General features: G+C 48.3%; 6 protein-coding genes across 6 annotated transcripts; 2 read left to right on the top strand and 4 right to left on the bottom strand.

Moving 5' to 3' along the window:
- Positions 1-44: 44 nt before the first annotated feature.
- On the bottom strand, positions 45-1,683 carry Aud_003803 (uncharacterized protein; the record flags this gene model as incomplete). The annotated part of the gene is made up of 2 exons (XM_043288750.1): positions 45-516; positions 563-1,683. 2 exons carry the CDS (start codon positions 1,681-1,683, stop codon positions 45-47), a joined length of 1,593 nt encoding a protein of 530 aa, XP_043144685.1.
- A 971-nt stretch (positions 1,684-2,654) lies between these two features.
- Aud_003802 (uncharacterized protein) lies at positions 2,655-3,053 on the top strand (the record flags this gene model as incomplete). Its single annotated transcript, XM_043288749.1, has 1 exon — positions 2,655-3,053. One exon carries the CDS (start codon positions 2,655-2,657, stop codon positions 3,051-3,053), a length of 399 nt encoding a protein of 132 aa, XP_043144684.1.
- Positions 3,054-3,338: 285 nt separating this feature from the next.
- Aud_003801 (uncharacterized protein) lies at positions 3,339-4,739 on the bottom strand (the record flags this gene model as incomplete). The annotated part of the gene is made up of 2 exons (XM_043288748.1): positions 3,339-4,479; positions 4,549-4,739. 2 exons carry the CDS (start codon positions 4,737-4,739, stop codon positions 3,339-3,341), a joined length of 1,332 nt encoding a protein of 443 aa, XP_043144683.1.
- Positions 4,740-5,210: 471 nt separating this feature from the next.
- On the top strand, positions 5,211-7,424 carry Aud_003800 (uncharacterized protein; the record flags this gene model as incomplete). The annotated part of the gene is made up of 1 exon (XM_043288747.1): positions 5,211-7,424. One exon carries the CDS (start codon positions 5,211-5,213, stop codon positions 7,422-7,424), a length of 2,214 nt encoding a protein of 737 aa, XP_043144682.1.
- A 2,679-nt stretch (positions 7,425-10,103) lies between these two features.
- On the bottom strand, positions 10,104-10,644 carry Aud_003799 (uncharacterized protein; the record flags this gene model as incomplete). Its single annotated transcript, XM_043288746.1, has 2 exons — positions 10,104-10,142; positions 10,183-10,644. 2 exons carry the CDS (start codon positions 10,642-10,644, stop codon positions 10,104-10,106), a joined length of 501 nt encoding a protein of 166 aa, XP_043144681.1.
- Positions 10,645-11,353: 709 nt separating this feature from the next.
- On the bottom strand, positions 11,354-12,346 carry Aud_003798 (uncharacterized protein; the record flags this gene model as incomplete). Its single annotated transcript, XM_043288745.1, has 1 exon — positions 11,354-12,346. One exon carries the CDS (start codon positions 12,344-12,346, stop codon positions 11,354-11,356), a length of 993 nt encoding a protein of 330 aa, XP_043144680.1.
- Between the last annotated feature and the right edge of the window lie 1,454 nt (positions 12,347-13,800).

Here is a 13,800-nt window from a genome sequence, read left to right as displayed (position 1 = left end):
TACGAGAGATCATAACATATCAGACAACGCCCGTATTCCTATGATTATGCCTGCATTACTTCCTCCAGGATCACCCTCTCCTCGTCCGCCCACCGTTTCCGCAAAACTTCCTCGCCCCTGCGCGCCTTTTGCGCCGCCCGATTGCGGTACACACTGTCAATTTTCCGCACGCTGACGTCGTCGCTAACGCACCACCGTTTGAGGTTAGCCTCCCACTCTTCATAAGTTATAGTCGGCTTGTTGTAACGTGCGCGGATGTTGCTCAGGGTATGCGTTCGCAGCGCCTTGGACGCACTAGCAAACCGCGCATTGTCTTTCGGCGTGGACCGCGACGGAATGAGCGGTTTGAGGGAGAGATACATGATTGCCTTGGACTCCTGCGCAGCGGCCATCAGAGGCAAGGCGGTTGTGGTGCAAAAGGGTTGGGGCCCGAGGGCGAGATAGGAGAGAGGCGTCGATGAAGTCACAAGGGAGCACAGCGCGCTGATTGTGCATTCCGCGGATAGGTAATTGAATCTTTTTTTGTCAGTTCCTTCCTTTAATCCACCGGACAAAGACATACCTCGCGTTCAAGTCCTGCGTGGAATAGGCCTGACCCATATCGAAAGTCTCCAATGCAGGATGACCTTGCAGGGATGAAATCAATGCAGTCGCTCCCTCATCAGTCAGGCCAACTGATTGCAGGGAAAGACGTTGCAATGTCTTGTTCTGTTGTAGCCCTTTGGCAAGCGCTTTTGCCCCTGCATCGCCGATCGGATTGCTGGAAATATACAAAGAGGTAATAGGGCAATGTGGCGAAGCCAGATACCTGGAAATTGCCTCACAGGCCGCAGTTGATACCCCGGTCGCGGACAGGTAAAGGATTCTCATTGACAAGGGAGTTGGAGGAATATACTCTGCCAGTCGGGTGAACAGAGCAGCGACACCTGCATCACCAAGCTCTGTCTGATCTAAATCTAGTGTCCTGAGGTTTGGAGTCTTTGTGATGAGGCGGAAGAGGGAATCAACCGACTCTGGACCGAGGGGATTCCTCTTAAGCCAGAGATTTGTCACAGCAGGCGACTTGACGAGGGCATCTGTCAATTGTGCAAGCGATGCTCCGTCTATGCAATTCCCTGCTAAATACCAGGTATCAATGCGGTCGGGGAATTCCTGCACAAAATCTGCAATAGCCTGTGCCCCAGCTGGGCCGATAATGTTATTTCCTAGCAGAAAATGCCGCACAAACGTGTTAGAGCGCAGACTGTGCATCAGCGTCGAGATATTCGGCGGACCAAGAGCCATCTTGCACAGATCCATCCGACCGTCTTCGTACAGCACCCCCTTGTTAAACTCTAGGGTGGGAACGTTGTAGTGAGGCTCGACTGCTGGCTGGCTCTGGCCTGTAGCATCAGAAGCGGTCTTGTAGCTGCCGTCATGTTTTAAATGATTGAAGAAAGGCGTAAGAGAGTCCTCGTCGCTGATCTCGACGGGCATCGGCAGGCTGGATGCTCCTTTGAGCATGTCTGGGGTAACTGTCTGATCCCAGGTGCCTTGAGCTAGAATTCGATCCGACCAGCGTGGTCGGATGTCCGGGGGTGATGCATTCTCGTCTTCGGCGGCCTGGGCGACTTCTGGAGAATCCCTGACTCGAAGCAGGTCGAGGGAGATGGGCTGCGCTGTTAGAACTGTTGCCGACGCCATCTTGTGTACTTTGCAGGTAATTTCTCTTGGTCGGAAGTTGGGTTCTTATGTATCTTCAGGAATGAGGGGTATGACTCACAACGTAGAATGGCTCATAGGTTTATGCCAAGGGCAGATTCAGCCTTGTGGATGGAGGAGGAACATCGAAGACGGCAATGGAAGAGTCATCATTATTGGCCCTCCGATATCCACTATCTTTCATGCAAGCAATGATCGAGGCCATGGTAATAATAACTGGGTGTTATGACCATATATATGGGAATCCTATTAAAGAGGGAAGGCTACTATAGAGGGAGGACTACTAAGGAGGGAAGATCGCTAAGGGCTGCTTAGTACAGTTGTGTTGAGTAATGACGAGGAGATGGGTTTACTTATGTTATATGTTTTAAACAAACCTGAAACCGATGGAAGTAATAGTAATAAGCCATCATTTTGCATCTTAGTTATTGTTGTTGAGAGGCCACAGGCATCACTAGAGTTGCGTTGGGTCTGAGTAGACTGAGTACAGGTGAGTTTAAAACCAGTTAGCACTGAACTGCTGTGATTTCAAGTCTAAATTTTACAACTCAGAACCTACCCTAACCTATTCTAATTTAGTTTATGTTTAACTGTAAAGCTCAAAGCTTAGTGCAGCTAAACTATTTCAAGCCAAGTTATATTACTTACTAACTACTACAGTTAGATTTAGTTAGGTTTTAGTTTAGATAAAATCATAAACTACTATTTCAAACTACTTTATAATTATAAAATGCCATAATATCTCCCTATATACTAATTATTTGGCTATAAAATATTATTTATATAAGACTCTATATGCAGACGTTTTATCCTAACTTAATAAGTTAGGGTTTAGGGTTTGGTTAGGGTAAAAATCTGGAGCTCTGCAGCTGATTACATCCTACTCGTCGTATTTCGACCCCGACAGCCAGTCGAATGTTGCGGTGTACGAGTCCACGCAGTGGGTCGGCTACATGGACGACGACGTCAAGGCAGATCGGAAAGCACTTTACCAACGCCTCCATATGGGTGGAGTTATCGATTGGGCTATTGATCTAAAGGCTTCGGCGGCGATACCATTGCGTCCGGCCGCTCCGCAAACATCGTGTAGCCCTCCCCCGAGCATCTGGGACTCCACCGATTGGTTGACGGGCTGTATTCCTCCCTGCATCGTTGTCTTCCCACCATATCCACTCAGTGTCACTCACAATGTGACCAGCTGGCCAGCTTTGACAACCGCGCTCCTTTCTTCTGACGTAGGCGGCGGCGGCGTCTACGTGAAGACGACGACAATCCCCGTCCCAATCTTCACCACCACAGATGTCAGTCTTCACCCCGTGACACTGCAATCGACAGGCACGGCAAACTACTAAATCAACCCTGTCCAAAGTATCACTCCGGCATCTTTTGTATGGACTCTTCCTCCGAACCACGCCACCTTCCCCGTCACTTCTGCAACACCAATCACGCCCACGGCCACGGATGTACCACTACCCACAATCCCCCCCGTCACCTTCCACCCGACCCCTGTCCCCGTCACCATCCAACCTGCTCGGTCATCTATCCCGAACCCCCAATTCCAGCGGCACCCGTCATCATCAAGATATTGCGGGGCCACGAATGCGTATTGTGGGATGGGATGCCTGGCCCTGCTACTCCTACTCCCTCGGACCCAGCTCAAAACTAAACTCCTTCAAAAGCGGCGAAACCTTCCACCTTGCAAAGAGCTGCCCATACTCCACCAAGATCCGCCGTAGCACCTTCCCCCTCTCCTCTTCTGCATCAGGCCACACACCCTCCCATATCCTCACATACGGCTCGACAACCCCCAAAGCCTCCCTCAGCCACACTTTTGCCCTGCCCTCCCCGATCCTCCCGCTCCGCACCATCCCCCTCTCTAGCTCCTTCAGAAAATCTTCGCTCTCCTGCCCTTCCTTAACCGCAGCCTGCACTACCCCAAGCAACACATGCGACCGCACCGCAAAGTCCAACTCACCTAGCTCTACGCCTACTGTCTCCTCCACCGCAACAGCAGCCAAGAACTCCACCTCCTCCTCACCCCCAACCTCCCCCTCCCACCCCCTCCACCATGCCACGGCCCCTATCCCACCATCCGGCCACCCACACCACATCACCTCACTCTTCCACACGCCATCCTCCACATCTGGCTCAACCACCCCCTTCCTTTCCCAGCTCGCCTCCCACACCTGCGCAGGATACTTCTCTTCCCATGCGTATACATCATAGGCTCCCTGCGCGGCAAGTATCCCAAAGGTGTTTGGCTCCCACGATTCCCGGGAAACCGCCCTGGCCGCAGGGGGACCGAGATTCATATACTCAAGCCAGAAGCGCGCCTGTGTCTCCGAGTAGGGCGGAACACTAGGGTAGACCGCGCGTAGGCGCGTAATAGTCGTCTTAAGCGTGCTAAGCGCTAACTCCGTGAAAGTCTCAAGCGGAAGCAAGGGCTGCCTGCGGCGCGTGCGCGACACGATATACGCCCAGCGGGCGAGTTTCGTGGCGTGTACCCCACCGCCGGGGTGGGGTCGCTTGCACGGCTGCCCCAGCGGGAAATCGGTGTCAGGTAAGTCTTGCAGGTCAGGTAGGCGGTAGAAGCGCGCTGTGGTGCGCTGCTTTAGGAACGTCTCGGAGTAATAAGAGCGCCAGGCGGAGGGGTTCAGGAGCGCATGGTGTGTTGTGTAGAAAGTATCGAAGTCATCAGGGGAGGGGAAGTCGCCATCCATTTGTTCAGAGCGGTTGATGCCCGCTCCGATTTGGACGAGGTAGAATATGTCCAGGGTGCTGTGATTGTGATTAGTCTTCGTTGTCGTGGTACAGTGGCTATTATTGGGGATTGTACTAGTAACCTACCGGTTAAACCTCAACTCGCCCTCGCCGAATGACCACCCGTGCGCATGCAGCTTCTCGACGACATCGAAGACGCCGTTGTCTTGCCACAGTCCCTCGTCCATATAGATAAATGCTATCCGGAGCACGTGCTCGTGGCAGTCCACCGGCACCACGCCGGCTTCAACGTCGGCGAGGAATTCTTCAGCGCTCATGGCGAACCTCTGATAAGTAAATAATGATGATCAGGGAATATAAATTTGAATATCAGGTCCTCACTTGGGATGCCAGGAATAAGGATGTAATTAATGGATCATATGCGGCTGCCCCTGAAGGGATTTGTAAACAAAAACCTACTGGCCCAGATAATGTTACAGGCTAGTCTTTTTAGGTATAGCAGTGATTATCAGGCTTCTTTGGACTAAGCTCCGCCACGTCAAACGCCCCAGCTTCTTGGCATCGGCAAGGCACAATCCGAGGCTGAATTAAGCCTCAACTTTGCCTTCGCTGCCACCAAGATCCCAGCTTCTCCTGACCCCTTCTATGTCTGTGCTTTTCCCTTTTCAAGCCTCCAAGGAGGCATTTTCTCAAAAAAGTAATTCTTTTCTTATTTCAGTTGGTGCCACGAATTTTGGCTAGCTTCGTGTGTGCAAGGCAGAAACACCATTCTAGGATTCTAAGTCAATATGCAGGCGGTCGAGATTCCTTTGATGTCAAGAGACAAATTTGATGAGGAAATCGAAGATGCAAGTCGGTCACAGCGAAAATTCAGGAGCCAGGTGCTCCAAGCATGGAGATTCACTGTCGCAAGTGGTGCATTAGCAGGTACATTAGTTCTGCTGGTTAATCTGATCACCCTTGCATTGATGTACCGCAGATTCAGTGTGGTCGACTACGCCATTACATTCTTTACCGGAAGTTGTCAAACAACCCATACTGTCACCATTATCTCACATATTATAATCAACGTGCTGAGTACAGTCCTGCTCGCCTCCAGCAACTTCAGCATGCAATGTCTGGGTTCGCCTACCAGGAGAGAAGTCGATTCAGCCCACTCTAGGCATCGTTGGTTAAGTATTGGAACTCCAACCGTTCGCAACCTTTTCTCCATTTCCAAGTCCAAGACCTTATTATGGCTGGTTCTCGGTGCGAGCTCATTTCCGTTGCATATGCTGTGGAACTCGACTGTCTTTGAAACAAAGTCTACAAACGACTACCTCGCCGTCACCGTCACAGAGGACTTTTTGCAAGGTTCACAATGGACCATCCCATCGAAGTCTCACAACGTCAATGAGGCATACGCAGATGCTGATGCTAAAGCTGCCCAGTACCACAATATAATTCAAAACCTCCAGCAAGAAGCCATTGCCAGCAAGTCGGGCAACTCTTCAAGTAGCCTCGAGTTTCTCGACGCGGAAGAGTGTCTCCGCGCTTATGACCAGGATAAGGTATCAGACCGCCAACATGTCCTTCTAGTCGTCGACAATAATGCGGTGAATACTCCCACAAATTCCTCAGTTCTAGCAATCTACTACAATGTTTTCTTCACAACCGGCGCGCCTCTATTTCTCTGGATGTGCAATTCCTCAACAAGTAACATTGATGTGGCGAATGGGCGCGAATGGTCTTGCGCATCCGATCTTCTCAAGTATGGTGTCAACAACTGGATCCCTGGCGGAGCTGGCACAAACGGCGCAGTCCTTGGCTCTCAGAGAGATGCCCCGGTTCGCTACTGCTACTCTCAGCGGACAGCTGAACAATGCAAAGCCAACATTGTCCCTTCCTTCTTGATCGTCGTGATCATCTGCAACGCAATCAAAATCGCCTCCTTTCTATACACCTTACGAATCACAAAGAAGGACCAACCCCTGTGCACAACTGGCGATGCGATTCAATCCTTTCTCAAACATCCAGACCCATATACACAAGGCCGCTGTCTTGTCGCCAAACATGATTATGAGAAGCTGGCGTCAGAAGAATGGACGACTCGTGCACCCAATGTCGGGGATCTCTGGGCAGGAGGACGATGGCGATGGGGCAAAGCTGTCAACTGGTGGCAATGGACGGTTTGCATGCTCTGCGTGTGCAGTGTCATCATTTTTGCCGGAATCTACCTACCGCCCTTTAATATGCCCAATTTTATTACCGTGTCGCAGTCCGCCATTGCGGCACTCGGCATCGGTCAACCTCATTCAACCTTAGCCGCTACGAAGACAGGAGTCTCAAATCTTCTCACTGGCTTCGTGTGTGCCAATTCCCCGCAACTGATCATTTCATATATCTACTTGGCACTCAACAACATGATGACTACCATGCTTGCTATGGCAGAATGGTGTAGCTACACTGTTGGGCCTACGAGCCAACCCAAGGCTCTCCGTGTCTCCTCTCCAGTGCCGGATACCGAGCAGAAGTCAACCTATACGCTCTCTGTTCCTCTGAAATGGGGCATACCAACGACCATCTGCATAACGGTCCTACACTGGCTGATATCTGAAATGGTATTCCTTGCTCGTATCGATGTGTACGACGTCAATTCCAATGGATCCGGCACACCCACTTCCGTTACCGATATATTTTACTCGCCACTGGCTATGATTATCGCTGTATCCCTTGGTTCTGCAATGGTCGCTATCCTGGTTGTAATCGGAATTTTCAAGAAATACCCGGACTCTATGCCGCTGGCAGGATGTTGTAGCGCCAGTATAGCTGCTGCTTGCCAACCTTCTCGAGTTCATGGGAACGGAATAGGGAATCAAGAGTTTCCCGATGACCTGGTGTACAAAAAACTTCAGTGGGGCGTTGTGGAAAGCCCTGAGGAGAATATGCCATTGGGCATTGGGCATGCAACTTTCGCTGCTGAAGATGTGAGTCCCTTGGTAGAAGGGAAATTATATGCTTGATTTCGCGTTAGCGGTCCCACTCCCTTTACTATGACATAATTTGCGGAATAGGATAATTTTGATGCTCTTGCTGTTGTCCGGAACCATGTCAGACCAGAAATATCTTGCCACTATCGCTGGTAGCTTGTAGCTAAAACTGCACTCTAGACTTGTCGATAACCATGCGTGCATGCGCCATGCTGAAAGCGGAATTCCTTATTAAAATGAGAGACCGAGGAATGAACATTCGGATCATTCTAATTGAGACTATTCTAATTAAAACTACATGCATTACGCGCCATTCTCACTGGGTTCCAATAGAGTGGGCAAGTATCACTTGCGCGTCCTGCGAACCTTACTTCAGCCATAATAGTTCTTATAATTAATGGTCAAGAAACAGAAGAGGAAATGACTTTACATTCGATAGAGAACTAAGAACAGAATCACAAATCTTCCTGGGCGAGATGTCAAAATCTCTTATCTTAGATAGGGCTGGTATTAAGATACAGCCTTACCAGCAGACTGGTGAATTAAGGTTGGTTAGTTAACGTAATCAACCACCGAACCGCGGATACCACCGAACCGCGAATTTTCGCCGCAAATCATCATATCTTTGAAGCTTTTCAACCGCCAGTGTCATTAATTAGACTATCTACTAGTTGAATATATAGCTATTTATTAGGGCAACTTCTTCTAGTATGTCCAATAGTCCAGCATCCACTACAGCGCGGCGGAGCACGCTGACAAGATATAGGTGTAGGCTCACCAACCTGCTCATCAACCTGCTGAATACGGTCACGACCTTCCTGCACAGATATAAATAGGTCATTCCCTAACGAAGCACGTTTTCTTGCCTTCTTCTTTATTTTCCGCTCATTTTCAGCGCGAAGAACCTTGATTTCCTGTTGGAGAAGAAGATTCATATTCATTGCCATCTGCGCGGCCCTTTTAAGATGTTGAATATGCGCCATTAGACTGCTAGATAGCTTCCTTTTCTGGATGCTTCTCTGTACACTGCGGATCTTGTGATTAAGCTGGCAAGGATTCTAAGGAGTTTGAAAAGTAGAGGGGATTGAGCCATCAGTAAGAAGTGGTGGTGGTGTTAGTGTATGAAGTTAAAAGGTAATTTTCTCAAGAACCTAGTCTTTATCTAATGGCTTAAGACCTGCTCCTGCAAAGCCATTATATATATTCCTTTGGATAAAGACTGCTTCACATGCAGAAGGATATAGGTGTAGAAAATCCTCTTTATCAATGTGGTTATTCCCTGCCACCATCATCCCTTCAACTAGCTTTCTATATGCGCGTTTAAGTGGCCCAAAGACCCCAACATCAAGGGGTTGAAGAAGATGAGATGTATGCGGAGGCATACAAAGACAGATAATTGCATTCTGCTTGTAGAAATCATCGAACTCAGCAGTTTAATGGCTTGAATGGCCATCAAGTATAAGTAATTGCTTTGCACTAGTTAAATGTAGGCAAGAAAAAGGGTTAAAGACCTCCTTTAGCTACTTAAGGCCTATCTCATCTGTTGTCCAGCCATTTGCGCTATTGGTAAGCTTCCAGTCTGGAGGAAGATTAAGCTCTTGATACCAAGTAGCTGGGTGTTCCTTCCCTTTTAGGATAACTACTAGTGGTATAGGAATCCCCTTTAAGCTCATACACTTAATGATTGTAACCCATTTATAGTTCCCCTGGATAACTCTGTGAGGTCTCTCACTGTACTCTACTGCAGTAATAACCTTTAAGGTAGTATAGAGTCCCATTGCAAAGCTAGTCTCATCAAAGTTCTAGATATCATCTTCATATATGCCATGCTCTTGGATAGCTTTGCATACAGTTTTAAACCTCTGTTTAATGATATTTGGATCCTCCTGCCTTGCATACTGATAAGATATGCGTTTATTATATCTTGTACACAGCTCTGGATGATGTTTAATGAACTTATATGCCTAGTTGACACTAAGGGTAGTTGTAGGATCATGAGTACGTGCTTGTAGCAGAATCTGTGCCATTCCACGTAAAAACTTAGGCTGAATTGAGAAACCCTGCTTATCTGCATCTAGGAGATGATTAACAAGAGATTTCTCTTCAATAACTGTCATTCTGTGGCCATTTGCGCGTGTTTCTGTATGTGGTTTAACCCCACTAAGCTGCTCACGAAGGGTAGATTCAGGCACCCCAAATATCTCAGCAGCTTTTGATTTTGATTTAATTTTTTAATTTTTATATGCAGAAATGGCCATTTGCATGCGGGCCTCTTTGGATTGAGACACTTATATAAAATTGATAGGGATAGCACGCGTTGATACTTGTATGTTCGAATATTTTGGGGAAGTAGCGAAAATTCGCGGTTCGGTGGTATCCGCGGTTTGGTGGTTGAGTACGTTAGTTAGTGAATCTAATGACTCAGCATTAGTATACATTGCATAAGGCAACTATCCTGTATAGGCCTGTCTAAACACATCCTTCCTAGCACGTGAAGCTTTCCTACAAAACCAACCCAAGATTATTATATTAGTCTCCGAAAAGCGGGCATCAGAGCCTTCAGAGCCGGATAACTCCCTGCCCTTATAGGCATAGCAAGATTGCTACCTCAATTCTGATTTTGATCTGATCGCCCGGACTTGTCTCTGTATTATAGAACAAGGATGGGGTATGTGCTCTCCCGACAAACACGGAGGCAACATGATAGACATGCTATATCACGTAGTATAATCGGGTCGTAATAATCGCCGCCTGCAAGAGAAATTAGCCGAAGCTCAGGCTCCCCGCTAACCGGAACTACCGCCACCAGGCTGGGTTCAATCTCATCGGACCGGAACGGTTTTCCTGGGTCCAGAGGGTGCGTATGGATAGCAGAAGGGTCAGGTCTGTCCAACCTCGTCGCCAATTTTGTAGCCATTCCATGGGGACAGTCCTCCACAATCAAGGCACTGGAGATATTTGCCAACGCGCGACCTGGTGAAACTGAGACATATGCCAGTTTATGATCGACGCCCTTCAATCCCCACCCAACCTTAAGAGTATCATCGGCAATCTTCACTCGCCAGTCCACTTTAGCGCCTTGAAAGAAATTCCCTGATTCAACAAATTCACTCATGTCAGTACGTTGATGGTTTGGAGTAGGGGCTTCGTAGTCGTCGTAAAATCTTTCAATCAGAGTGTACGATTCTTTCCCGTAATGGAAGACGCCCCATTGGTGCTTGAGAGACAGAAATCCATGCTTGCTGGGTGTCATAGTGTCGAATATGGTGGGCCAGATTGCCTGTCCCAAATTGGATGATGCTGCCCATTCATGAGCTTTTAGACGGGAAGTCATGTCATGACCCACTAAAGTCAATGCCCAGTCAAGCAACTGGGAAGAATTGGTGACAGTTAGGCGACCTGTCCTCAGGATATGATATATGGACATCGTAAATTCATGCATGCCGTCTATTTGCATGATGGCGCATCGGAATCCGAATATGAAGCTCTTCCGGATATTCGAATAAAGACAAAGCAAGAAGGTCGGCCACAATATTACAAGCCTTGTCAATGAATGCATCCCTTTCGCAGTACCTATAGATCTGTTCATCAGACAGCCTTGGCCCCAGGCATTTGAAACAATTGCAATGCGAACTTAAATTCCCTAGATGGAGTCGCACAAGTGGGAGATCTTCGATGCGGCCTCCATTTTCGAGAAGCTCGCGATATCGAGAGTCGTTTGAAACACTCTTCAGTGATGTTAAATAAAAGAGCATTTTCTCGACGTTGGGCATTCGGAATGGGTGAAAACGGAGCACTTTAAGATTTTCAGGAAGATGGTCACTAGGTGTCATGTTGTTGAGAAATTGGCCTGCAGGGAGCCAGCCCTCAAGTCCACGATCATAGTGGAATTCAGCATATGTTGCAAATCTCAGTTTGGTGACGACCTGGTGAACAGTATATGGGATTAATTGTTCTAAGATTCATTTGTCGGACCCAGAGTTGAGGCCATTGTTTTGAAGAAGCCATTCGCCATATTCGTTGATAGACGGCATTCCTCTCCATCGGAGATTGACATAACAGTCCATTCTGGCAGCATCATCACTCATAAGCTCCTCAAATGATCGGATTGTTTCATCAACCTGGACTCCCAAAGAGGGAGTTGGGGTTGGTACATCATTGGCTGGAAAGTGAATTATGCAAACGCCGTGGTGATGTTCACTCCATAGATGTTGACCAAAAGAGGTGTATATCTCTGGTGAAACGCCCAGGCACCACTCGGTAAATGAGGCAACCCAAGCTGTACAGCGAGAGGATCTGATGATCACCCTTTTTGCTTTTGCGTGTCCTATTCGATAGAGCTTTCGGAAAGCAGCTATCAATTTTGCGATTCCGTCAGGATCAGGCAAGGCTACAGACTCATTTGTGTTGTTCATGAAAGCAAGCGGGGCGAGCGATGCCTGATGATGAATCCTGGAATGCCAGGTCAAGGTAAGGTCTGAGAAGCCTGCAGCGGTGCATCGCGGCTCAAGTGCGGCAAGCAGATCTCTGAGTAATTGGGGTTTGGGAAAAACGCTACTGTCGTTAGCGGCTTTTGAAACAGCATCGATCATCAACGCTTCCAGATAAAGCTTTGCATCGGAAACCTCCATGGAACATAACAAGGCTGCCGCTAAGCTCAAAAATCGCAAACCATCCTGGGACTGACTGAACTCAGACGCGCAGTCATTTGTCGGGAACCCAACAAAAGCCTTCAGATATTTAATTTTTTGCTTTTCTGGCGGCGGAACAACCTTGTTTCGAATAATTTCCATCGTCGCATCGCACATGGGTATCGTATTTCCGAGTTGTTGACAAGCCTTGAAGACATATGGCTGGACCCGGTCTGCCATGCCAGCGACTAAAGCACCCATCGTCAGGGAAACTAGACCCCCCGTCGAGCCGATGTCCCAAGTAGCATTCTGTGGACCGCTCATTGTGCAAGATGAAAATATAAAGCCAGGCTGTGTGAGGCTGACAATGGAAGGCACACGAGGGAACGCTCGAAGCACAGCCTCTTCCTAATATCTGCCACATATCTTGTGCATTGTAAATTGACTTTGCCTTGAAATTTCAAATTGCTGATAACAGTGATTGATAGGCGTCACTCATCATCTGGGCCCTTTCGCTTCGAGAGCTAAAAGCCTTCACTACGGGAACCTTGAGCGGCGACTGCAGGTTTTGCATGGACTTGCAAGTCGCGACTCAACGTCTAGGCCCATCTCGGCTTTCTCCAAGCCTGAAATAACCTAATGTGCAACGACGATTCGACAAAGTATGCATGGGATGTCGCCCATTGGATCAGTTGGTCGCAAGGTGACTGGAGCAATTTTTGGCGAGGCAAGCATATGATTAAGACAAGTTACGGTGTGTACAATAGTAGTACATAGGAGTATAGTTTCTACATAAAAGGATCATATCAGTAGACCATCCCTTTACTATGATTATCTTCAGATTGCCTTTAATACGGCAGCGACGCTCTTTTACAACACACTCTATAACAATAGGAGCAGCCATGGCCTCAAAGATCGGACCGACCAACTCAAATCCTTCACCTCCACAGCCCCAAGCCACTTCGCAGATAGTCCGTACAGCATAAATTGTTTGAGGGAGAAAACAGTGATTCCTCCTAACAAACGGCTAGCGACCAGCCAATCAAGATCAGATGGTATCCAGTCACGTGACAGGTACCAACAGCTACCGTACACCAACTAGCATAATTTTGTGTTGTCTCATCATAACTGGGATTCGGATTCGGATTCGGATTTTCTCATACTCCGTCCCAACCACTCATGAAACCCTCGGCTATGCGTGAACTTCTTCACTGCCTGCTTGGCAGCTTCGCATGTAGCTACACATATTATGCACATATTTCTGCCTCCAATATGCGCCTGAACCGGGGGCTTGGCTCCGCCCTAGCCTGTGTTTGGGGGTTCCCCCAGGCCCTGTCCTGTCCTCTGCATGCCAATGACTTCAGTGCTCTGCCCCATCTATTTCTCTACTGTCAGCAACTCCGAATTGCCCGAGGAGCCCGGTGGTGTATCATGAAATGAATTTGGCTTCTCGGATTGCTAGCTTAGGCGGGTTAAGGATTTTCTTCAAACTCCCTTCTCCCTCCTTTAGGTCCTCCAGTCTTTCCGCCAAACATTTTCTCGCGACGGCTTTTGAGAAGAGGGCAGGCAAAGCACATGTTGCACTGTCTGGGTTGCTTTGCCGCATTGACAATCTCCGTCTGGTATGTCTGGCTCTCATCGCATGTAGAGGTAGTGTCGGAGTCCTATTTTACCTGTGCGCATCTGGATGACAGTCGTACTGAGTGCCCAATGAAGGCTCTGGTTGACTCTCAGTACCTTCTTTGTTGGGGTTGGCGTCAGCTCGTAAACCATCCTGC

This window comes from Aspergillus udagawae, assembly GCF_001078395.1.
Source record: "Aspergillus udagawae IFM 46973 DNA, scaffold_2, whole genome shotgun sequence".
Classification (NCBI taxonomy): domain Eukaryota; kingdom Fungi; phylum Ascomycota; class Eurotiomycetes; order Eurotiales; family Aspergillaceae; genus Aspergillus; species Aspergillus udagawae.
Note: the sequence above shows the minus strand (reverse complement) of the source record. Positions and strands in the feature narration are given on the sequence as shown.